General features: G+C 35.2%; 1 protein-coding gene across 3 annotated transcripts in view; it reads right to left on the minus strand.

Annotated features, from left to right (window-relative positions):
* The window catches only part of ATR (ATR serine/threonine kinase), a 42,730-nt gene that overhangs the window by 1,630 nt on the left and 15,530 nt on the right, over positions 1 to 25,570 (minus strand). For 2 of the 3 annotated variants that reach the window (XM_027787182.2, XM_027787183.2), the window contains 28 exons: positions 25,347 to 25,490; positions 24,040 to 24,133; positions 22,895 to 23,020; positions 21,173 to 21,379; positions 20,850 to 20,963; positions 19,814 to 19,929; positions 18,783 to 18,903; positions 17,728 to 17,865; positions 16,404 to 16,611; positions 15,757 to 15,935; positions 14,681 to 14,845; positions 13,435 to 13,526; positions 12,756 to 12,847; positions 12,175 to 12,352; positions 10,762 to 10,938; positions 10,227 to 10,386; positions 9,516 to 9,695; positions 7,993 to 8,135; positions 7,492 to 7,589; positions 6,139 to 6,371; positions 5,233 to 5,367; positions 4,454 to 4,654; positions 4,000 to 4,143; positions 3,140 to 3,290; positions 2,092 to 2,248; positions 1,803 to 1,956; positions 694 to 845; positions 334 to 439 (listed from right to left, as the gene is read on the minus strand). In XM_027787182.2, coding sequence (XP_027642983.1) covers positions 334 to 439; positions 694 to 845; positions 1,803 to 1,956; positions 2,092 to 2,248; positions 3,140 to 3,290; positions 4,000 to 4,143; positions 4,454 to 4,654; positions 5,233 to 5,367; positions 6,139 to 6,371; positions 7,492 to 7,589; positions 7,993 to 8,135; positions 9,516 to 9,695; positions 10,227 to 10,386; positions 10,762 to 10,938; positions 12,175 to 12,352; positions 12,756 to 12,847; positions 13,435 to 13,526; positions 14,681 to 14,845; positions 15,757 to 15,935; positions 16,404 to 16,611; positions 17,728 to 17,865; positions 18,783 to 18,903; positions 19,814 to 19,929; positions 20,850 to 20,963; positions 21,173 to 21,379; positions 22,895 to 23,020; positions 24,040 to 24,133; positions 25,347 to 25,490 — 4,165 coding nt within the window. The remainder of the gene's footprint in view (positions 1 to 333; positions 440 to 693; positions 846 to 1,802; positions 1,957 to 2,091; positions 2,249 to 3,139; positions 3,291 to 3,999; positions 4,144 to 4,453; positions 4,655 to 5,232; positions 5,368 to 6,138; positions 6,372 to 7,491; positions 7,590 to 7,992; positions 8,136 to 9,515; positions 9,696 to 10,226; positions 10,387 to 10,761; positions 10,939 to 12,174; positions 12,353 to 12,755; positions 12,848 to 13,434; positions 13,527 to 14,680; positions 14,846 to 15,756; positions 15,936 to 16,403; positions 16,612 to 17,727; positions 17,866 to 18,782; positions 18,904 to 19,813; positions 19,930 to 20,849; positions 20,964 to 21,172; positions 21,380 to 22,894; positions 23,021 to 24,039; positions 24,134 to 25,346; positions 25,491 to 25,570) is intronic. The other variant, XM_055817102.1, reaches the window with a different exon arrangement.

The raw sequence follows: 25,570 nt of genomic DNA on the forward strand, positions 1-25,570 counted from the left end.
TAAATGTGGAGGACTGTGCAACAGTCAGAGTGAGAGGTAGCAAAAGCCTTGCCTATTCTACTGCTTCTGTTGATGTTTTCCTTGATTTAGTAACACTAAATTACAGGCTGTATTTTGTTGCGTGCTTTAATAGATAAATTCCACTTTCCATCAATAAAATAGTCTCTTTATGGATAAAAGTTATGAACACAGAGATAATCAAGAAGAAATAACCAGAAGAATTTTTAAATGAAAGAAAAAACAAGACCATTAAGATTTCAGTTAGGAAATATTGAACTTGCAACCATAATGGACATTTGACATTTGGATACTTTATATACGTTTTAAACTAACCTTTTCATTGACAATTTCTCCAGTTTCGTTCACCTGTGCTTTTGTATTCCCTTTAACAGGTTTACTCCATTCCACAAGAGGATCGTGGATAAAAGTCTTTAAGACACTAAGTAAATAAAAAATAAAAAAAGGATAAGATACATATAATACATTTAATTTTCAAAGCAAGGGCACTGATGGGAGTCTAAAGTTAGCAGTGAGTATTTATCATCTCTGTTTATATTTAACTGCATGCCACAGTAAGACTGAGCTGCATAACAGGCATATGCTGGGACTGGCATATTCACCAGCAGTTACTGTTTAAGATGTTTAGACTACAGACAGCTTTTTCAGAGTTTGTAGCAAACCCAGTTGCCATACCTCATTAGAGGCTCCCTTTGATCACGCATAAGCCTCATTGTGACTTCACAAGCTCTTCGGAAGAGACCTTCTGTTCCCATTGGACCCATTCCATTAACCATGTTGTGAGTGAGACGAAAAGGAACGATTTCCGGAACTTCAAAAGTTTCTCCCTTTACATTGATAAAAAAAGGGTATGCCCCAAGCATTTTAAGCATTATTAAAATAAAGGGTAACTTCTGCCTTGTTTTTAGTGGTTTTCCCCTATCTTCGCCAGTGGCAGTTTCCTAGCTGACAAGAGATATTTGCTCAGATCACAGCCCTCCTCAGCCGTTAAACGGAAGTTACAGTGAAAAAGGATACCAATGTCCAAAGAACATTTTATTCCCTGTTTTAATACAATAATACAGGGTATAAAAATTCGCTGTATATAAATTGCTGCTCTGTAGTCTCATGCAAAATGCTAACTTTTCTTTTATAATATGCAAATTAGCTTAAAAACAATTGTATCTTTTAATTACAGGTTATGTAGGAGAATTCATATTTACTGAAAATAAAGCAGAAGAAATAAACTAACTATATCTCTACCTCACTTATTTGAATTAACAAGGGCACATGTCCCACACCAAAAGCATCTTTCAACAGAAACACCAAAACTCCAAATCCCACCCTGACCACAATTTCTGCTATTTTAACAGAACCATTAGAAATTTTGTGCCGAATTTGTATGAGAGGAAAGAAAACACTCACAAAACTCTTCACAGCAGCAGAATTCTCAATATAGCAATTACAGCTTGCTTTGAAGGGTGGTAGTAAAGACAGAGGAGTCACAAAATACAAACACTTTAAAATGTGGGCTATTTCAGTGTATCCATATGAGCTCATCTGATAGTGGCTAAATCAAAAAGCTGGCTTTCATTAATGCAGTACACAGGACAATTGCATACTCTTCAAATATCCCAGACTGTGTGTTGGGTATAAATAAGAGACAAATGAGAGAGACAACACAACAGATATATTAACATTAAAAAAAAAAAAAAAAAAAAGTGGGAAAACCCCCAAACAGTAGACATTTGTAATTTACACGCATGTAAAAATAAACAGCAAGCACAGCAAGTGGCATTTCTCACCTTATTAAAAAGGCAGTTGAAATCCACATGCACACATTCACCGGTCAAAGAATCAAACAGGATATTTTCACCATGACGGTCTCCTAGACCAAGTATGTAACCTACCATTGACATAACTGCAACAGAACGACAATAGGCTGACCTACTGTTGTACCTGTGGAAATAAGAATCAGATATGCATGTCTAAAGTCACATCCTTGGGTTACTTGTCCTCTTCAGTAGTACCATTAATGTTTAGTGAAATACACAAAGAAGATAGCCTTGAGCTAGCCCAATCCCAGTTACTCACCATGAAGTAGGATCAGGAAACGTTCTAAGAAACCATTCATGAAAGACAGGAGGATGACGAGGCAGAAGGACTTCCTTGAACATTTTCAGCTTTTCAGACAAAGGCGCTGACTTTGGAAGCATATGCTGACGCAGTTCTTTTCCAGTCATATAGATACCTGTAATACACCTCAATTAAGTAAAAGAAATCCCCAAATAAAGCCTTGTAAGTACTTATTACAATGTAATATTTTAGAGAAGATAAAACGTCTCCATAAAGTTGAAATAAATGAACAAATGGAAAATAACCCATAGAACACGGTGGTGAGGTACTGGAAAGTAAATTAAAAAAATCATAATGTTAAAAGAAGACCTGGAAACAACCCACCAGTTTTACTGGTTGCCATGGGGTGGAGTCAGAGGAACACACAAACACAAAAAACTCCAACAAACCCACAACACCCTCATAAAGCCATTCATTATATTCAGTTGAGATATTTCAAGTTCCAAACTCCTTGATGTCTGCATACATACAGATAACGCGTTAAATTTCCCCTCCAAATTTTACCGCACTAACCAGGAAGTTGCTTTGTTAACAAGAAGTCAAAAATCTCATCTTTTCCCTCCAAAATTGCTGTACCCTCAACCTTGAGTCAATGCTAAATTATCTCTGTTATCTCACACAAATGTAACAGAAATGAAAAACAACAGATCAAATCTAAAGAAAAAGTCCATACTCTTCTATTTTTCACTGCTGCACATACATTCCCATGCTGCTGGCACCACTGCTGAAATGATTTGCATCATTGCATAAAAGAATACGTTAAAATGATTGTGTTATCAGTTCTCTTAAGGACCTTGTTTATTGCAAGCACCAATTTTCTTCCATTTAAAAGTATAAGTCTACCACACATCTGAATAATAATATCTTGCATATAATTAAAAACACACATGAATGCATCGCTAGAATTTAGTCTGATCCTTGCTGTTGGTCTCATTTACTAATTAATATAAAAGCTCTTTAAAAAAAATAAAATGAAGTATCACTATAGTCTAATATATTTATTTACCTTTCTCCTTATAAAGTTTTATCAGGATATTTCTAAAACCAGCAGTATTGTTCACCCATTCAATTATGCCACATTCATCATTTAATGGAATAACTGCATAGGTTCGAATATGGAGCTCTCGCCTACGTGATTCCGCATCTTTTCTTAAGCACTATTCACAAAAGAAAAATTAGATTAACAGATAACATGGACACGATCAAAATATATCAATAAAATTAACCATTCTATGTATATCTTTTTCCAATGACATAATCTAGAATTTAAAATTCTAAGCCTTGCCGTCCGCACTATTAATGCTGTCAAAAGGTCAAATGCAAGCAAAATGTACACCTGTTCTCCAAATTAAATTAAAAAAAGAGAATTACACAATAAAGTCTAACTGCATAACTTGTGCATGGCTTAAATCCTTAAAACCATTATTTGAAATAAGTTCTTTAGTATTTCAGAGATGCCATCATTTGCTTTAACCTCATATAAAACATGGTACCTTAACCTTAGGCATATTGCCAAGAAGCAAAACACAACTAAAATAGGTATAGCAACACTTACAGTATGAAAAGATAAATTTACCTATTTCTCATTAAAAATATTAGAAAATCCTGAATAAGAAATATGAAGCATGACAGCAGAATGTTTGCAGTTATTTACTGTAAATAATATTTCCTGTATATTTTTTCTGGAATAAGCAATTCCTTATTTTCAATCGCTACTGATTTCTGCCGAAATAAGGTATTTTGCAAGTTTACTTCCCTTCCAGCAAGCTTTATTTCAAGGTAAGTTGGTTGTGGCTTTTTGTTCAATATTCAGCATTTTATTCTGCTCAATAAACATAATGCAACTGATTGTCTAACTCATCAAACCTTATTAATAAGGGAGTTGAATTCCATGAGCCGACAGTCTTTTCTTAGATCGTCTTTTGGCTTACACATCATAATGTAAGATTTCCCATCTGAACCTTTTAAGGTGATCTTTTTTGGCTTTTGAAGTGAGGCAAGAATTTCCACCTAAGGAAAAAATGAAATTCTTTATTAACACACGTATCAGGTCATACAAAACAAAGTGTCTAACTGTAATAAACCACTGTAACCAATCACATTAGCACTTCCATGGTGTTACACCACATTAACCACAGGCCATATCTTCATCTAAATACCAAGAGGGCATATCTGTCTCAGGTTGTCATGACAGAAGCCACTCAAGTTTCCACGAAAGTAATTACGAAGTCCACTCCTCCATTTCTAGGGAACCAAAATATATTTGCAGCTACATTTGTTGAACATGAAGATTAAAATGAGGTGCCAGCCAGAGGCTTACCGCATCGTCAAAGCCTGCAATGTAGGCCCACCGTCCAGGAAAAGGTTCATGGTTAGTATGTGTACCAGGAGTTGAAGGAAGAGTTGGTATCATTACAGATTGTAAGGGAATGAGAATTTCACTAAATGTCTGCTCTTCCACTAATCTCTTAAGTGCTCTGAAATGAATATTCATACTTAATGTTGAGCTGTTTCCATCAACCTTGAAAAGAAATATTCAAAATTTAACAATAAACACTCAAAATATTACTGTTTTTACTACTCCTATCAACTAACAAATAGAATAGAGTAACAAATGCTTATAGTAAGAAGAAAAATGGCTAATTACATATCAAATTAAATGGGAGTGGTCAAAAGTAAATATATCTGGCCATTATGGCACATGAATTTTTCACTCTGAATGTAAATACAGAATAATGAAATATTTATTTTTACCTTTATTATCAAGTGCATTTGTTCATGAAAACACAACCAGCCTATTTTTACATTAAAACTCTGTGAAAGTTACTGGCCAAGAATCACACATGAAAGCACCGAATAATGTAAAGCCCATGCACTGTGAAATGTACCATTAGGTACTGAAATATTTTAAAGTGTGCTCAATGTCTAGCTATTTTCTACTCTTCTGAATATTTTTATTAAGTAAAAAGTAAAATCTTTTACAAGTTAAGATGCAATGATGTAATGAATTGGCTAATGAAAGCTATCAGAAGAAGCTTTTTCTATAACACTTCTGAATAATCCTATTACATGCATTAATTGGTTTATGTTTTTAATTACCGGTTTGTTGCATAGTTCTAACAGCCTATCTGTAAGGCGTGTTGCATCTCCAATAAATTTTCCTAAAGATTCCTTCATGTGAATGGCTTTGTTTAGAATTTCCTTGCATCTATTGACACGCATAGGGTAAGAAGACTGAAAAAAGAGCAAAGTTAACATTTATTAAAACAACAGTCAAATCCATTAAAGAATCCAAACACCCACACCCTCCCAGTAATTTATATACTCTACTATCTACTATATTAATATACTCTAGTATCTACTATCTGGAGAAGGAAGTTCTCCAACCAAAATTTGGGACCTGAACAAGTACTCAAGTAGTACAGTTGGGGTGTGTGTCTGTGTGTGGGGGTATTATCTTTACGAAACCACTCTTGGGAGTCCCACAACATAAAAGCCAATATTCAAGAATATGCTAGTGATCTGAACATTATTTCACCAGCCTTAAAGAAATAGTATGCACGATGCTTTCTAATTTGCTTTGGAACAACCCTACTACCAGTTAAGTATTAGGACTAAGTGGTACGTCTATCTCATTTTAATGAAGGCATAGAGTTGATTATAAAACTGGAAGTACTATTACAATATTAAAACCAACAAAATCTGTTGTCCATAGCCACCCAATTCATTTGTTTTTCAAATTTCCTTTCCTAATACATCATGCAAATCAGGATGCATGTTAGCAACCTAATTTGAAACATTTTAACTGTAATATCTGAACTTTAGATTACAATAAAATCTTTTGCAGTGACAACATTGATACCCTGTTCCACAACACTGTATCACAGCAATGGAAACTCTCCATTCCTTATCATCTTTAAGTAAAATAGGGTATAGTGACATTTCTCTCTGATGAAAATAGTTTTACAAACATAATAACAGGTGTAGCTATACTTATCAAGATACCTTGGACACAGCAGTCATCATCCACATTGCTTGCTGTGGATAGGCTAAAAATACTTTAGCAACAATCACCATCAGAACTGCGAAGACTTCATCATGAGAATGGCAGATTCGGGAGATTAACTGAGAAAAAGCTGTCAGAAACTGGTAGGGTGCCAGGTGATTTGTGTGCTCTGTAATCACCTTATTTATTTTAGATAAATCATTTTTCATTTGAACACGTTCTGAACGACTAGCTGAAAAACACAAGAGGACAAGATTATGCTCCCTTTTTTCCCCCCATCTGAAATGCAATTTAAATCACAGCCACACAAACATATTTTGTTGGTAATTTTCATAAGCAAAAAAAAACCCCACCAAAGGCAGCAAAAGAAAAGCTCCTACTGTAACGTTCTTTTTAACGTAATATACAATGACAATACATATGCTATTTAACTAATTGGAATAACAGGAAATAAGCACAGACAACAGGGACATATACAGACAATATCAGAAAAGCCCTCCTTACACCTTCAAAATAAAACATTATCATTCCTCCAAAATGATGCAATGGCATAGAACAAAACAAAAACACTCCATGTATTTCTCTGGTAAAAGAACTCCAGTAATCTTTAGTGGAGCGAAAATAAAGAAAACCTTTACAAGGGATTAAACTAGCACATCTGCTCCTATCTCCATGCCTGCCCCTGAGGGCCCAGCATGAGCTGCACATCGACAACACAAAAAGCAGCATCTCATGTGCCTGCAGCTAAATTCAGTTGACCTAAGTGTACAGAACCAGGTCAAGATCAAGAAGCCACAACTATCTGCTTCACTCTAGACATGCAGGCAATGTTTGCAATTCTCATTTGTACAGAAGTATCTCCCACCCAAAATGCATCTATGATAGTAGTTTCAAATGCCTTGATGCTGCCTACAGGATTCCTGCCCCCACCCCCCCATTTAAATTTCAGCAAAATTCTTTCATCAACTGGAAGCAAGACACTGGAAAAAAGCCTCAAAGCCTAACACCTTACCGTAGCAGGTGCATACAAAACCACTACTCATTACTCATGAAGCATTTTAGGAGAGGTGACTGGTGACATTAAGGATTTTCCCTAAATCTGTTCATTGACTTAAACTACCTGAGAAGCAATGTTATCTCATTATGTATTTTTAAAAAAGGGTTAATTAAAATAATTAATAATCCCTTGCATATTAACATCCTGTAATTTAAAATAATAGCAGTATTTTCTTGTTTCCATATAACCACAGGCAATAAAGCTAAACAAAGAACTGTAAGTATACTTCACCGCTCTTTCTATCATATACTCAAAAGTATGGCACAGGAAGTATGTACTAGAAAAAAAGTTCTACCTTTATCACATTCATATGCTTTTGCTCCAAAGTCCAGCCATAAAGATAGCATTCTTGGCATTGACTGATAGATGAATTGGTTTCCATACTGCAGAGACCTGGGATTACATGTTGAAATGACAGCATGTTAATGATATACATTAGAAACACTACAAATTTTACATCCTAAATTGTTTCACATTCCATTCTGGACTTTAGAAATTTATGTTCATGATTTTAATCCATCTGTAACAGCTAAAGCTTACTAAACAAAGCTTTGTTTTTAGTAATCAAAACTGCAGATAAAATAATTGTCTTGCACAAAACAGAAAATTGCTTAGCCAGAAGTAAAATTAATTAGGTATGAAAACAAAAAGGAAGCATGCAGTATTTTGTTTGACATGACTGCAGAAAAATTCGAGTCAGTTTGAATTGTTGAAAGACAATACATTCCTATAAATTTTTTTCAGTATAATAGTCAACCTTCTATAGAACCTAAGCAAAGTTCCCCCAGGGTCTAACCTCCCAAAATGATGAACTATGTATCTAATCAAATCTCCTTGTTTTTCCATCTTGTTGTCAGTTACCATTGGCATTAATTTATCATAGTATTTAGCAAGATAAAAATGTCCATCTTCCCATTCTGGCAAGAAAACCGTAACATCCTGCAACAAAATCAAGAAGAGATAATTACTTTTGAAAGGATGCTAAATTTAAAATTAAAAAACCCAACCCAATAATAATATTAAAAAGTATTAAGAAACTAGAATCTTGTATTAATTACCTCTGTGCAAAGCACACGCAAAAAAGTATTAATTGTAACTTTGTAACTCAAAAAATTATAATTTTGCCCCAAGAAAAATGCCTGTACAAACTAAAAGTCTGTTCTTAAAATACCTTTTGGATTTAGAGACAGCAAGATAATTCACAACAGGATTACAGAGAATCCATAGTTTCTTTAAAAATTTCAGATATTACTGTTTCTTTAAAAATATTATAATCAAGTTCCTGATCAACTCTATACTGGGTTCTCACAGTTTTTTGAAAAATGAAAGTGCAGGCTGTCAGTAGTTGGACTCAATTTTAAAGGTCTTTTCCAACCTACATGATTCTATGATTTTATGTTTTTCACATTCCTGTTTTCCTTCTAAATCACGTGGTTTAAAAGAAAACCAAAACGAAACAAAAATTTGTGACACATATTAGAAAAGAAATAACACAGCAAGTAGAACATCCATTCTCTAATAACACTGGCTTGTTTCCAGCACCAATATTTAGAGAGTAGAGAATTCTAAGCATTAGTATTTTAATATAATCCTCCAAAATTTCATTAGTTTCCATTATTTAAACCTTCATTTGATTTGATACAACTGTTAAAATTTTTCTCTAAATGACTGTTACATAAGTATTTTAATTAGTAGGACAGCAGTAACTATTAACAGTATCAAATGTCAAAACCTGGATAGGAGACATACTACTTCTAAGGAAGCATAAAGCACTGCATCAACTGCACATTTAGTAGGCAATATTAATCAATGCCAAACAGTATTTCACTGGTGTAGTAAGATGAAACAGTGTAGCACTGTGTTGTTGAAAAAACACACACCATCTGCCCCTTTTCCTAGTTCAACAGAGACTGCAAGTTACAAGTCACCACCAGAGAGAGAAGTAACCCTGAAGAGTAGTAAAATGTGTCATCACCTTATTTCAGTATGCACACACTTTATCGAGGTATTCTAATTTGTGCATGCACAAGAAAAAAGCCATGCTCCTGTAATTTGTTTTTTTTACTTTAAAAGAGCTATATTAGGTATTCTTAGTTCCCACTGTTAGGAACTGTAGACGTCCCTGCATTGATGTGTTATATTAAAGCTAACCCAGATAGTTAAATCTTTACAAAAAACCTACTTCCCTCCTACACACTGATACACCATTTAATTCCGCTGATGTTATCCTTGATTGACACCATTAGAAGCATAATAATAGCTTACTTAAGGTACATATTATTATTCAAAACTGCTGTCTTGTTAACAGTAGTATATTACCTTATACTTTTTCATAACTGCATTGCTTTCAAAGTTAGCAGTTTCTTCCATAAATCTACCCACTAGCAGCATTGCCCGACCATGGATGAGCTGAGTTTTGCTACTGCACGGTGCTTTATTTTCAGGGAAACATAACTCAACTCCCTTTTGGAGAACAATGAGTGCCTCATGAACCTCACCCTAAGGGAAAGAGGAAAACATTTTATACATTCAATAAGACAGATGTAGAACGTCAATCTTATAGTTGTTATTAAGGCAAAGCTACGTCCCTCGGCGTGTTCTAGATCATTTTGGCTCTGGTAACTGAATATTACTGACATCAAGTGATTCTTATATTCCTTTGTTATCTCAGCACTGTTGTCCTTTTAGGTTTACCACAATAATTGCTCCCATGTTTGCTGCCTACCCCTATTAAAAGTACACAAATTAAGGAAAAGATAATTTAAATTTGCCTGGGCTGCTTTGACAGAGGCAGGTAACCCACTAGTTTTATACATAGCTGCCAGGAGAGTTAATAGATACAGTAAAGGGCTGACTAGCAGCTGGAAGTAAAAAATTCCCATTGCTCAACTGCAACCAGAATGTGTTGATAGTGCCAGCTAACATATTTTGGATTATGCATACTGATTGTGTGCCTTTTTTACCTGAAGAAAACTGAAAAGATTATTTTCTTGCAGGTAAGAAAGTAAATTCCATCTTTATTTTCTTTACCTTGGACCAGAGCCACTTTGCTCTTTCTATGTAAAGTTCTGAGAGTGTAGATTCCCCAGCATTCAGAAGAGCATTATATGCAGTCTGGTGATGACCGGCTTTTCTTGCAACTCTAGCACTTTGGAGCCAACACTGACCAACAAGCTCACTGTAATCCTGGCTGCAGAGATATTTTGGCAGAAAACGAAAAATTTCAGTGATGAATGCTACTGTACAATCTGAAGTAAATATCACAAGTTGAAGCACAGAATTTCTCAATAAGCTATATACTACGTAGAAATAATTTAAAATTATTAGTAATACATCTGTTTCACCTTTTCTCCGTGTAGGCCTAGAAACAAATACTCTTTCCCCCTGATTATGCCTTCCTCCCCACCACCATGGACACCACTTTTTCCCTTCTATTTTGAACGCATGTAACATTGGAGAAGATTGCTACAACACAAATTTTCCAAGTTTTATCTTCTAACACACATAAGGAAAACTACAATATTACTAAGAACACAACACAGGCAAGAAATAGTCATGTTCTCACCTTTTACTGAGACTAAGCAAAGCCCTTCTCAGTGCTAAAATGGGTTCTTTTGCTCTGTAAGAGTTTTGGGTCATTTCAATACGAGCACACCAATTCAGGGAATCTCTACCGTGGTCACCATCTGGTTGCTGAAACACTGGTCCAATACTATGTTCCAACTCACACAGCATATGCAACCTGTATTAGAAAAACAAAGGCAAAAAAAAAATCATTGAAACTTGTTTGCTGTTTGAGATTTATGCAAGTTTTATAAAAAAAAAAATTGCCACTCTCTTTCTAAAAGCTGGCCACGTGAGTAACTTCAAAGAGTAAGATTTCTTTTAAAAGCAAAAAAGCAGCAAAACCAGACACACAAAATCAAGGATTTTTGAACTGATTTAGTCATTTTCTCACTTTTCCTTTGCCAAGCTGCTGAACACAGAGACAATGAATATCACTTGGAGAGAAAGTCAACCTTTAGAAACATTTCTATCCATTCCTTTTAGCAATAAATCCTCAAAAATTCAGGTATTTTCAACAAGTACCATTTTAGAGGTAAAATACTACCTGTTACTTAAACACCTCCTTTACAATAAAAGTGATTGCATTTACTTAAAAATACCATTACTATTAGCTGTCACTGTAAAGCTGCAAAGCTGAGAGCTTGTAAACACTTGTGTTCTCATTGGCAGTGTCAAAGTGTACTTAGTATGTCTAACGGAAAAAGTGTCTTCTGAGTAGCCCAGACCGACAGCTAAATCAAACTTATTTTGAAACACTGCTTTCTCAATACTCAAACTCCATTTCCTAAATGAAACCACACTGCAAAAATTACCAACCATATTTTAGGATTATTAAGTAATTAAGAAATATTTATTTCAACTGTCTAATTTCATGCAATATCTTGCCATAAGGATGCATTTACAGTGCAGAGGAAGCATTCAGCTTTTAACATTAAAAAAAACGCTAATCACTTTTTAGTCTACTACAGCCAACTTCAAAATTTATTAAAAAAGGTAAAACTACTGAGAGGGATGGGGTTTGTATTCTCACTGCTCTTTACTGATTAAAGTGGGGAGTGCTTTTAGGCCACCATACAGATTGAAAGCATGCTCTTAACAGAGTTACTGGCCTGTATGTACTGCTTTAAGCACGGAATTAAATCACTGATTTTTTATTACCTGGTATTTATATAAACTTGCTTGCTGATTCTGAAAGACTATACCTAACTGTAAATATTTTTCATGGGTGACAAATGTAAATTCCCAATTTATCAAAGGTTTCCAACTGGGCGAGTATTAAATAAAGAGGTGACAGAAAATGCACATCAGTACCATTTATTGTGGAAATGGAAAATTCCTGCTGCTGCATACGTAATTATGTGATTTCTGTAAATCCATTTCTTGAAAACAGAAAATCAGAAAAATCAGAAACCTGATAATGTGTTCATATCCTCGCTGATAGGATCCTCTTTCAAAGCTCGCTGCTGAAAGGGGTACAATCTGTTCTGCTCGAACAACCTTGAGAGTTTCATAAAAAGCTGCTTCATTTTTCTTCTTGGCTGATAATAATAGATGTCCTAGTCTGACACTCCAAGTAGTGGATTTCACATCTTTGGGGAGAACAAAAGCCTCTCAAAATCTGTTTCTTTAAGCAGCTTCATCAGAACACGCAAATTTGTCTTAACATATGACTGGAAAAATAAGTTTCTCAGAACTGACTGATTTAATTTTAGAAATACTGTATAATTCCACGCCACAAGGCACCCTCTTCAAACCAACCCAGAAGAACTTTGCCCTTATGCTCAGTTAAAAATTTCTGCGTAAAGGCTATATGGTTTACAATCAAATACATTTACAAAGTCTAGAAGACTGTCAGAACCAACCCCCCTGCCAGCAGAACCCAAGACTAAAAAATTACAGTAGCTGCCTCTTGATTCAAGATTATTAGACTAAAACATGTATTTGTTCAGAAATGCAAGGAAGTATTCATATTTTGATATCACGACAACTTACCTGAAGCCAAATAATTTTCCAGTAAATCCCATCTTGACAGTTTCCAGGCTGCTTCTACTCTGTAAGTGTTCAGTTCAGAAATCCATTCAGACCTATTAGAAGAAAATGAAGGCAATAAAAGTGCATGCTAAACTCAATTTTTTTTCCTTTCCCCCTCAGTATGTTAGTCCTACATTATATTATCAAATTTTATTTGTAAAAAAGTTCTCTTACTTAAGAAGATGCAAGGTAAGCTTGCTTCTAATAAAATTCAATAAAACCAAAGGGTATGCACTGATAACACATAATAGCTGTACAACACGATGCCACAGATGCAATTTCCAAGTGTATTTAACTTCTACGGTACATTTTAAAAACTACCATCTTTCAGTTCATTTACCCTATTAGGCTACAGAATAGCTATGGAACCAATAGCATCCAAGACACGAATAAAGTTTCTATTTAACAAATTAAAGCACATATCAACAGTGCACACAGTACAGAAAGGAAGTACTAACATTTTTGGAAGACTAGAAATAAAAATTTTCTAGACAAAGCCCTTATTTTCTAGCTTCACACTGCTAGGTATGCTCGATAGCATCAAATGCTTAATAATGCATTAAAATGGTTAGTGAGACACAGGTATAACACATGAGCTTCGTATTACTCAAATAAACATTGTATTAGATGCTTACAGTACCTGTTTGCAAGCACTCCATTGACCTGAGTAATCACAGTAGATAACTGGCCAAGGCCTAACATGGACTTCACTACACCATGATAATGAATAATCTAGAAATAGAAGGGGAAAAAAAACCAAACTACCGTATGAAGAAAACCACCCACAATACATTGATGAAATTCATGGTAGTCTGAAGGAAGAAATATGTCCGTTCGGAGGCTTTTTATAATATGAAAAAGCATAACTAATTGCACCATAATCTAAATGAATATTCAAAATTAAAGGTCTATGACTACCAAAGAAATTACCACTGGCTGTTTTTGATATGTACCTCACCACAAATATAGTTTGACAGTGATTTATTAAAACCCCAATCAGAGCTGTGAATATTTAAAGAAATGAGCAACAACTAGAAGAAAAAAATCACAGGAAGGAAAAAACCCCAAACCTCACAGCAATTTCACTCTTCATGAAAGCATTTTCAAACTCTGGGAATGAAGCAGGGCCATCAAAACACTCTGTTATACCATACCTGTTATCAGCTGCGCTAGATAACCTCTGCCTCATAGGGAAGCGTAAGAAACCATAGGGATATCCTAGCCTAGGAAAGTTTTTACCAGCTTCCATTAGAAGAGTACTTTAAATATAGAATGGGTAATACATGTCTTCAGCTTCCTTTTTGCGCTTGTCATCACATGCCTGTATATTCATTTTGGCATATGGAAAGCATGACAGCTTTCCAGTACTGTTTAGTTTTGCAGTACCTTATGTTTATGTTCCAAATAAAGGAAAGGAAAGGGGAACAGAAGACAAATAATTTTAACTTTTCTGTAATCAATTTCCAACTGCTTTTATATTATGAAAATTTTCTCTGGAAGTCAACAATCAAAAGCAGTCAGAATTACTTTGAATAAAACCTGTGGCAACCTGCTTTAATAATTCTCTTGCCATGTACCACTACTGATTGATATTTAAGCAATCCAATTCCAGGCCTTTCCAGGCAAACGCTGAACTTTAAATGGTAAGCTGTCCCAGCAAAAACATCTAACTGTTAATCCAAGCCTGCCAATTACAGTATAAATCTCTTATTGGGTTTGTTTCAGTTCATAAGACACTTCCAATAGCAATAATTATCCAGCAACTGCCACAGCAAACTCTTATGATCCCATTTTACTTAAATATTCTAAAGAAGTATTTTTGGCTTAATCTTGTGTTAGTTAAGAAGGATAAAAAAAATTAATAGAAGAATTTATCTTGTATTTACCTGATCAGGTTCCAGTTGGATAGCCCTATCATAGCAGGCTGTTGCATCTCTTAACAAGCCAATACTTTCATGTTCAAGGATTTGTTCTTTGAGAGATGGTTCTGCTTTCCGAATTGCACTCACCCCAGCTACTCCATCTGGCTCATGCATAGCAGCATACAATTTCTTTATTCAAACAGAATTGGAGATGTACATTAAAAACAACTCTAAGACAACAAGAAGATATTTTACATAATGTGCTTAGAATCACACATCATCTTGAAAAGGGAGAACAAACTACTCTGTAGGACTTCTTGGCATTAAAATTTCATGGAAAATGACAATTTTGCTGGGCTACTTTCAGAGTTGAGCCCTACTTTTGCTTAGCATACTGTAACACTCATGTTCTCCTACTACAGAAAGAATAAAGAATAACACATCTAGTTACCTGAAACCATCTGTGTAAAGTGCAAAATAAATATCCTGTTATTACGTGATAAAGCTATATAATGTGAAGCTGCATTTTACATAAGGTAGAAAAGGAATATACTAAGTTTTCCCAATGTGAAATTCACTGTGGAATCTAAACCATAAGTAACAACAAACAGGCTCATCCCACAGGTTAAAATACTTCTTGAAAATAATTTAAATCATTTTCAACACCCTTAGCATTAGCTCTTTCTCTGCTTTAGAATAAGCCACTCAGCTTTTCTTCAAATGTGTTTTGGCTTTTTTTTTGGTTGTTGCTGGTTTTGTTTGTTATTATAGCTGGCTGTGTTTTCTCTGACAAAGGGCACAAAATTAACTAAAAGCAATAAACGCTATGCTTTCAACAAAACCACATTTAACTGTTTTCAAAGTTTCACAATCTTTTATTATACACTAAAAAGCTACTACTTTTTCATATAAGAAACATGCCAAGCAAGGGGGAAGAACTAAACATTGCTTAAAGACAGATGACAGAACACTTGTATCCAACAGCAAGAGCTTAACTACATCTTTTCTTCTTCCCATCCCAGAGAATCTGACAAAGCTTTATTCATCAATGTCTATTTTCTTTTTAAAATTCAACAAACAAAACCCAAAAGGAACTTAACCTGAAGAAATCCAAGATGCTCCTGAATATTTTGTTTCTTCTCTGTGATAAATGATTCAAAGTGCATCACAGCCCTTGTGTAAGCCTTAGAACGAAAGGAAGCCACAGCTAGTGTATCCTGAGGTATGAGGTCTAGAAACCGTGTCACATTTTGGTATTCTCCATAGTCCTCACTTGATGCTATAGAGAAAAGACATTTTTGAAAAGCCTGTCCACTGAATTTCATTTATAAGAATGACCTTATGCAGCAGAAGTCAGTTAAGTATTCTACAATTTGTGAGATAATCTGATTAATTTAAGATCCCATTTTTCTCTTCTGTCAACAATAATTTATTTAAAACAATCCTGGTGAACAGCCTACACCTTACAAGACAGCATAGACTATGTTAAACTGAATGTTTAGAAAACTACCAAGAAATTAATGTGGTTTTTTTGTTTGTTTAAAATCTGTACTTCTTACAATAGGCATTCAAAATAATGAATTTGGGGTGGGAGGGCGTGGAACTCACAATACCACGGTAAGAAATCATACATCAGATTAACATTATTTGAATATTGCCTTCTTAAATGGTCATAATATGAAGTAGCAAATTTAAACAGTTTTTGAAGAATGTAAATGCCACTTTATATAAAATAAGCATCACTCACTTTTTAAATCACCTCTGTCTTTGCTAGACTTGCCAGTGTTTTTCTCAGCAATAACGATTTGAAACTTATGTCTAGCCCACTGAGTGAGATGATCAAGCATGGAGAACACTGTCTGTGTGCTCAGCTGACTTAAATCAGATGCACTGTCTTCAAGTCTCCTGGTAGACTGGTCATTATGTTTCAGAACAGCCATAATCTCCACATAAACCTACACAAACAATATGACAAACCACAGAACTGCCATATAGGCGTCAAAATCATAGGAAACAGCAATGAACAAAAAAAAATCAAGCTAAAACCCTAGATATTTTAATTGTATATTTTAATAATTTTGGGGTGCTTTGAAAGCTGTTTGTCCCACAGTCTTAAGAGGAAGAAATGGCTAACAAAGCAGCAGTTGTTGTCACTAAATTCCAGGCAGGGAGAAAGCCTTTGAAAAGCAAACCCTGGGATTCAGAATAACCATCACAATTACTGGAATTTTAGGTTTCAAGACACAATGAATGCTACTGCACTTCTGCTGTAATACAATACCTCAAAGTTTGATAAGAGTCAAGTTATTTACTGGCTACTGGATCACAGATCTACTTTTTTATATGTAAGTAAATACCAGGCTAAAAGACCTGCTTGCTGTTTGTTAATAAACATAATATGAATTAACATACATAACAGATGCTTATTGTGGATGTACTCGTTCACACAAGAAAAATCATCACACACCTCTACACACCCAGAATGTTTAAACTCTGGTATCTTGGCTGTGAAAATTCAAATTAATAGAAAGTAAATCATATTTTTCAGTCTCTAACTTCTGCCAAAGCAAACTGAAGGAAAGCAGACTGGATGATTCTTTTCTCTCCTATCCTTGATTTGCTACAAAATTTCTATGAATCCTGCTGTGCATCAATCTGGTAGCTAAATATTTTTTCCATTTAAGTTTTAAGTGTATGCAAGGGGGAGAAAAAAATATGGGTCTGAATTCTTGAAGGTATAAAAGTTCAATTTATTCCTTGTTGCACTCTGTTCCTCTTTGTACTACCCCAGCTCTTGATGTTATTGCAGTCATAATTAACTGCATAATATCTCGTCCTAGGCCCTACTGAAGAAACAGATGGAAATCCACAGAAAAGCAGTTCAACACAATTTTGTATGAATTTATTCAAAGCCCTGCCAGAAAATTTCTGTTATGAATCCAGGAAAGGAGTTTAACTTCTCTACAATTTGTTCATATAGGTCTACTGTAACTCTGCAGAGCTGAACAGCTCTTACAAAGAACAGCTCCTGAACATTCCTATGAAGAACAATACCATCTCAAACATCTCACCTCTTGTTGATCCTCTTGACTGCATCCCAACAAAACATAGACAAGGATGTGCGGAAGCAGATAAAGTGTCACTTTATAGTCGTTCTTCATCATAATACTGCAGCAATCGAAAACTTTTCTGGCAAGATCATGCCGCACCTATAGAAAAATATTATTTCCATGAAAAGCATCATTACATCATTAGAAAAATGCAAATGCCTCAACAATTAATAGGCTTCTTTTTGTTGACAAATACAAATTCTATTCCATCAAATAATTTTAAGATACTTCTCTCCTACAGAAGATTTAATCAGACTTAAACCTGCAACAGGGATGCCAGATGACAGCTGCTACTACTTGTATCAATTGCTGATACGTGTAAGACAGAAAGACAACCAAGCTTTGTTTACATGTTCCACTTCTCCATGTTTTCTACATCACTGTGAGCTTGTACTAGCCACAGAAAAATGCTTAAGTTAAGGCCAAGAGTTTACAACTGCACTCAGCCCTTAAAAGCTTGCAAAAACTAGGAAATTTTGAAGATGTTCAACTCTTCTGTCTGAAAAAGAAAGAGGACGGTGTAGCTACTGAGGTATTTTGATTAAATTTACTTAAAGTGGTTGACTTAGAAGTAAAATTTTCAGTGGTTCACTTATATGTTGGAAAGAGAAAAGGAAAGGAAGAATAAGACAAGTACTTTTTATGTGTTGGGACTGTGGAGCTATAAGAAAGCAAAAGAAACCTTTCAGAAACTGAGAAGGCAAATTTGACATTTTCCAGAAGCATTTCAGCTACTTCCCATGAGCCTTTGTCGGTGCCTTCAGCTATACAAGAGTCTCTGGAAAAGGGCAAGCTTCCTAGACTTTTGGCTTTGACAGTGTCTGTGAAGCCCACTCAAGAAGCAACAATGTTGGGGAAGGGAAGGTGCATGGTTACCTTGATGATGCAAGCAGGTATGTGCTTTAACAGGCCTATAGCAAACAGGCATATTCCCCCATCCACCCCTGACTTTCAGAAACCAAAATGTGGTTTAAGTGTTGTATAAACCAATACAGAAAGCAACTTTATTCTCTTACCTTTGTTATAAGATAACCTGCCCAAGTTGCGGACCATTCTGCAAAATTATCCCCTAATTTGCTTAAGTAAATTGGCTTCTTCATCTTAGACCAATTTACAGACTTTTGATAACTCTTGTACCTGTAATTTTAAAATAGCCATTTAATAATACTATCTTTTTAATTTAACATAATGAAAAACAACAGCACATTGTTAATTGTGAAGTTACCTAACTGGAATCTTATTAAGCTTCATCTTCTGAATCTTTTACAAAAGCATTAAGAAAATACTTTCAGTAGCCAAAAGCTTTTATTCTAAAGCTTCTTAAAACGAAACGTGAAATACAAACAACATAACACATTACAAGGATTTTTAAGTATACTTCGAAGTGCTGTTCAAATCAGTTTTCAGAAATTAAATTTGATAAATATTTGAGTATTATGTTCTAGACAGGAAAACCCTAGAACATAAATGGCAGCCAAGAAATGCCAAAAAGTTTGTCTTCCAAAAAGGTAAAACTTATCAAAGATAAGCATGGCTGTCTTCACGAGGAAACAGAAACATAGCTAATTATTTCAAATTAAGGTGCATATATCATTCTAAGTTTTGTTCACATTATTTTTATCATTAATCCAACAAAATGAAAAGACAAATTAAACCCCAGTTGAGTTCCTCTCCTACTTCTTTCTATAAAGGGTAACAAGTAAAGGGGCATTAATGGATTTGAGTACAAACTCAAATTCTAGTGAGAATTTGTACAGAGGAAACAAAAGCTTCAAAACGTTGCGTAAGACAATGCTCTAGGGACAAACAGGCAGATGTGGGCAAAGTTTGAGCTCAGTGTTTTGCTTGATTTACAGAGAATCATATTCAAGGAAGTGCTAATTCAGCTTTACATAGAAAGAACTTATTTGAATTTTGTATATACACACATCACTCTTCACAGAAGAGGACCATTCACAAACCCAAATTACGATATTGCTAGCCTAGTGGAAAAAAAGAAAAGTTTTTAAAGCTGTTATAAAAAGAAATTGCTTAAGTTGATATATACCGTGTATTTAAGTGAGGTTCCAAGATCTCCTGCACATGCTCAGGAAACCTCCTCCAAAGCCTGGAGCCTGGGCAGTCAGAGTGTGTCTCTCTACAGTCATAAATAGACAGTAACTCCTGAAAACGCATGGTTTACATGACCAAGTTAGCACTGAAAATATTTCATGACCACAGCAGTAATGAAAACTGGCGTACATACAGAAGCAATGAGACAGAAGTTACAGAATGCTTAATTCAGAAATTATAACTGCAAAAATTTAATCCAATACTGTTAATCCCCTATTACTAGGCAGTGCTGATTTCAACTAACTATTGATTCTCTAGATTCTCCAAGCTGGTGTTTGGACCATGTTATCTCTTATTCTTCACACCTGCCAATAAACAAGGACTAGAAGTTAGTTTGATTCCTCCTTATGCATAAGCTAATGAAATCTTCTTATTCCACTGACTACAAGGGGCCCCTTATTTTCTCTTGGAGCAAAGAATTCTCCTGAAGTTTTCACAAAGATATTGAGTAACAACAAAAATCCAAGAAAAAACCCAAACACCAAAAAACCAATGACCAAATCAGTTTGGAGTTGCCAAACCACTGAAAAGAATAGTAGGCTCCCTTTCAGTTACTTCTTATAAGCATAAGCATAATAATCCTCTTAGGACTATTTACTGCTTTTCATTTCTGCCTATGGAACCTGCACCATTTCTAAGAAAGCATCAGGATTCCTACATGAATCACTATGTTTGGACTGTTAGTTACCTCTGAAACATCAGATCTCTCCTAAAATATCATGACACAAAAGCAAACAAATCTTCTTTTATTTGACAATTCCCCAGAATTCTAAGTGAGCACTAAAGAGTTTAAAAAATAAAAAAATCACTACTCTGAATAACCTTCTACCTTGCAATTTAAAGCTCTATAAGAAAAGTTTCAAATACTTAAACACGTACTTTGAAATGTACTTTTATATTGCATAATTCTAAGTTCAGTGTGATAGGAAATCATTTGTGAAGAAAAAACAGGATCTAACCACATATCTTACCTGAATTGCATATGCTGCAGAATCCTGAGCCCGAACATTATCAGCATAAGCAAGGAACGCTCTGGTCAGTTCCATTAATAATCCATAGGCAAAATTTGGATCCTCCACACCAGCCTCCATCACAAACAGAATGCCAGTGTTATTAAAACAGAGTAATCGCTCCATCTTTAATCTATGAATAACACTTTGAAGCCTAACTCTAAACTGGTTTATGTAAGAAAGCAAGTGTAGATTCCCACAGCCTAAAATTGAGGTTCCCTACTCCCCAAGTACTTTTAAAAACCCCTTAATGCTAAGCACAATACTACAGCAATACTTCTTACCACAAACGTAAAATGCTTTCCTTGAGTTTCGCTTGTTGAGAAGTCGAGCCTGCCAGGATCTATGGCTCCCAGTTCACCTAAACATTCTCCACAAAGTAGTCGGGCTTGAGAATTTGCATCCTGGCAGCCGATAAGAAGTACAGTTACCAACTGGGAGATGACTGGCTCCACAGTTTCGCTGTCTGTTACATACTTTATCAATTTTTCCTAGGAGGTTGAAAAATAAAGATGAGTTTACTAGAAACTCATGGTTGTAGAATAACAATCTCAGATATTTTTCATCTGTAACTCACTCTTTAACTCTGTATTTCATTTACCCTTGACTTTAGGTTAGCGAGTCAAATACTGTCAGTTTGTAACTATAGCCCATTGCCATATTATTGCTCACGATCCTAGGAAGAACTAAACAAATGAGTAAGAATGAGGGAATTGGAAGTCAATTAATAATGCTGTCATGGCAAATACTGTATTTCATTACCATGCACCTCTCTACTAACTTTATTTTCCTTCCTTGTCTTACCAAGAAAAACCTCTCTTCTACATCATCTTTTTCACTTATCTGTGACTTTTCTTCATGTGTTCTGATACTTCCTCTCAATTTCTTTCATGCAGCTGTTGTCATACCTTCCGAGTTTGCTGCCATTTGTATCTTTATTATTTCCTTTTTGTGGGCCATTTCTTCACTCTCAAGTCCTACAAAGCCCAGGGTTTCAAGTCCTTTGATCAATGCCCATCATTTTAACTGGATGACCCTTCATTTTGGCCCAGCTTTTATTCTCCAGTTCCACATTTAGTCCAAACACAGAAAAAAATTTCTCTTAATCATGTGATGAAGTTGGCAATCGTTACGTTTAATGAAAACTGAAACCACAGCAAACATAACAGAGCAAATAGTTTTAAAAGCTGTGGAACTAATTACGTTTGATTTGCCTCAATTATTTTTACGGACTTCTAAGAAAGACATGGCAAGATTTTGCTGACCTGAGCTGCAAGAATTACTCATTGGCCAGGAATATACATACATAACGATTGTTCGTTCTTAAGCTAGGATTTTTTTAAATTTCTGACTGAAAAGTGTCCCACAATTGTATAGCTATTAAGGGCATAGATTTGTTTATTGATTTATTTATTAAATTAAGTCACATACACCTCTCTGGGCATATAAACACACAGATTTGTGAAGCAGTATCTTCAACTTACATATGGCTATAAAAGTTATTTTAGTATAATCAATTAATTCAAATTATTGAGGGTATAAGGCAAAGACGGAAGAGGAAAAAAATATTAAAGGTGTGAGGTGGTCACACACATCTTAATTCTTTCAGATATTACACTCACACACACAAAAAAGCAGCCTTTAATGTATTAGTCTCCTGATGCAAAAGCCATACATGTTCTAACAGAGAACAAGCCCACACAATAGATGGCTGAAATGGACTTCTTAAGACATATCTTTCCTCAGAGTTGAAGAAAAGATAAGAAATGTACCACTAGCCTTGCTGAATCAACATCCCACAGATTTGGAGGATTTGAGAGTCCTCTTGCAAGGAGACATGATGAAAAAGAACCCCTACTCCCCATTACATTAAGAAACAGCTAGCTTAATAATTTGAGGAGAATACCACAGTTCATGTTAATATCCAGTAACAGTGATGATTTTTATATTGTTGGTCCAGATGTGACTGATTTATTTTTATTTCTACCGAAGGCAGTTTTCTATACCTGATTTCTATATAATGTTTCTTTCAGGTTGGTAAGTGCATGAATACGAACATCCACGTTCTCATGCTGAATAGCCCTCATAGACAGCTGCAGTGTTGTCTGCAAGTCGGTGCTTTTGGAGGATTCCTGAACAAGACGTGACATTAGAAGTTCAAGTTAAGCATAACAAGAACACAGCTAAGCAACATCTCAACACAAGTGAGAACAAGCACAAACAACTACCTTTCTGCCTACATTCTCACCTACATCCATAGACCACAGACTCACTGTTTCTTAAAATGTTTTCTTCAAAAAGCGGCTATATTTACACCTCTGTGCAAGTATAATGATTGCATAAACAAAAGTAATTAAATCAGAATAAGCTGTTTCGAGTACCTCATTATCTGAAAATCAAATTAATTTTTACTTTTGTTACCTCACTCCCACTACATAATTGCTACTTCCCATCTATTACCTAACCATTCTGACAGCAAGCAAAAGAAATAGACCACAGAGTGTTGCAGCACAATCAAACTAGTCGGCTGCAACAAGGCTTTACTATTGGTCAGATTCTACTGACTGTGCTGTATCTCCCACCTCCAGAGGTCAGACCATACTGCCCCTCCTCCATCTGACCCCCTCTCCCACCATCCTCAGGGCTACTTAACCACTTAGCAGGAACGAGCTACAGCTGCACATTGCCCATGTCAATCAACCCACTGCCTTGGAGGCAAGGCCACAGCTGCATGTTATCAATGCTGATCAACCCACTGCCTTCATTCCTCTACAACAGAGTACTCCTGAAAATAGACAAATTTTGTTAGCTTTAAAGAGAATATGGAAGGGGGATCAAATTAAAATAGTTTCTCTTGTAACACAATCATTGCCATAGCTTATACTGCTGATTTTCATAATATCTTTAGTCTGAAAAAGTTGAAAAGTGTTTAAGAGATGCTACATAAACAAGCTTGTTGAACATGAGCGTATTTCACTCCTAAAGAAAAATCAGAACCTGCTTCAAAGTATTCCTGCAATACACAAATTCTGTTTTGTTGTGGAAGCAGAGAAGTACTATTTCCACTTAACAGTAAACTACACATTTTCTTCATCTGTCATTAATTCATTTGACACATTAAAAATAAAAAAATAAATAAAAGAAGCTGTACCTTTCTGTATTCCTGAAGGACGACCTGAATTTCTTTTAATTCCGGAAGGTCAGGCAGAAAATATATTTCATGTAAAAAGTCTCGCACTGCATCCCTAATAGTTAGCAAAAAAAACATTGCAAAGAACATAGCAAACATTAGTTGGATCGGGAAAACCTTAAAAACCCATCAACAGAAAGCAATGAAATGTAATGACAGGAACAACAAAGGCTTGAAAAACAAAAAAGTAAATTCCGTGGATTTTTATCTAAGTATAAATATTAAACAATTTGTTTCTCTTGTTACTTGACTAAGCCACAGGTATTCCTCCTCTATGCTTTAAATTACTTTCTCTTCCAAAGACAGTTCTTTCCAAAGGTTTCAAAGTTGCCATTCATCTCTACCAGGACTGGCTGCTCTTATTTTGGACACTGGCCAAAGGGTGAGCATAATCCTATTTGATGTGAATCCTGTTCCAGTTTTCCTCATAAAAAAAGGAAACACAACCAAAAAAAAGAATTCTGTGTTCCTAACATGAAGGAATCTCTTTCAGTTTTGCTGATATGGGCTTCTACAAGAGCCTTATTACTCCTGCTGTCGCCTTTTATTTTGAATACTGTTGGCATGATAGAGTGCAAGAAAAATGACAACCCAACAAAAGTAATCAAGATAAAAACTATCATCGTTCCTAAAAAAAAAACCCCAAATCATAATCTTAAGCTAAAAAACAATAAATTAAAAAGAATTAAGGCTCAACACTGTCGTGAAAAAGTGTCACAAAAATTTAAGTCTTTTGCATTAGACTGGTTTTATTTTCAGTTGGTGCAAGCACTTGTGAGGAGGCTGTATGAAATCTTACTCAACATTAAATTCTGTGCACTTAAGTATAACTAATTATTGAAGGAAACAAATAAGTAACTAATTTCCTATTTCCAATCCTGTACACTTCTCTCTAGCTTACAGTAAACGTTAACAATCATTGTTATCCTCGCTGTGTGCCCTGTAGAGGGAAGTCTGCTTCTGTACCAGCACAAAACAACACGGAATCAGAAAACCTGGCAAGGATCAGTGTCTGAACGAGTTGTAAGTTGGCCATATCATCATGTATTTTTAAAGGACAAAATAAAAACACCTTTTCAGATGAGGCTATTATTTGTCAAAGTTCACAATCTCATTGCAATTTAGAGAAGTGGGACTTTTATAGAACACACACAATTTTGCAGAAAAACAATTTTTCTCATCTCAGTGCTGGACAACTTTAATTAAGGATCATCCCCATTTGTATTGCAGAATTTAATCAACATAACTGTAAATATTTTGTACAGTACCTGTTCTCAACTATGAGAAAGTAAAATACTGCTGTAGTTTCCCTTGGCTGGATATGTATTAGGGGCAATAACACTACTATCACATGACTAAGCAAGGAGCCAAGGTATGAATGGTCCAGACTTCGAACAAAACAATCCCAGGCTCTAAACAAGAAAAGACAACAAAACAACAGTAATCAATGATGTTTTTCTCTGCATAAAGATGTTTTAGGTGAGTCATTTAG

Source organism: Falco peregrinus, chromosome 12 (assembly GCF_023634155.1).
Source record: "Falco peregrinus isolate bFalPer1 chromosome 12, bFalPer1.pri, whole genome shotgun sequence".
Taxonomy (NCBI): Eukaryota; Metazoa; Chordata; class Aves; order Falconiformes; family Falconidae; genus Falco; species Falco peregrinus.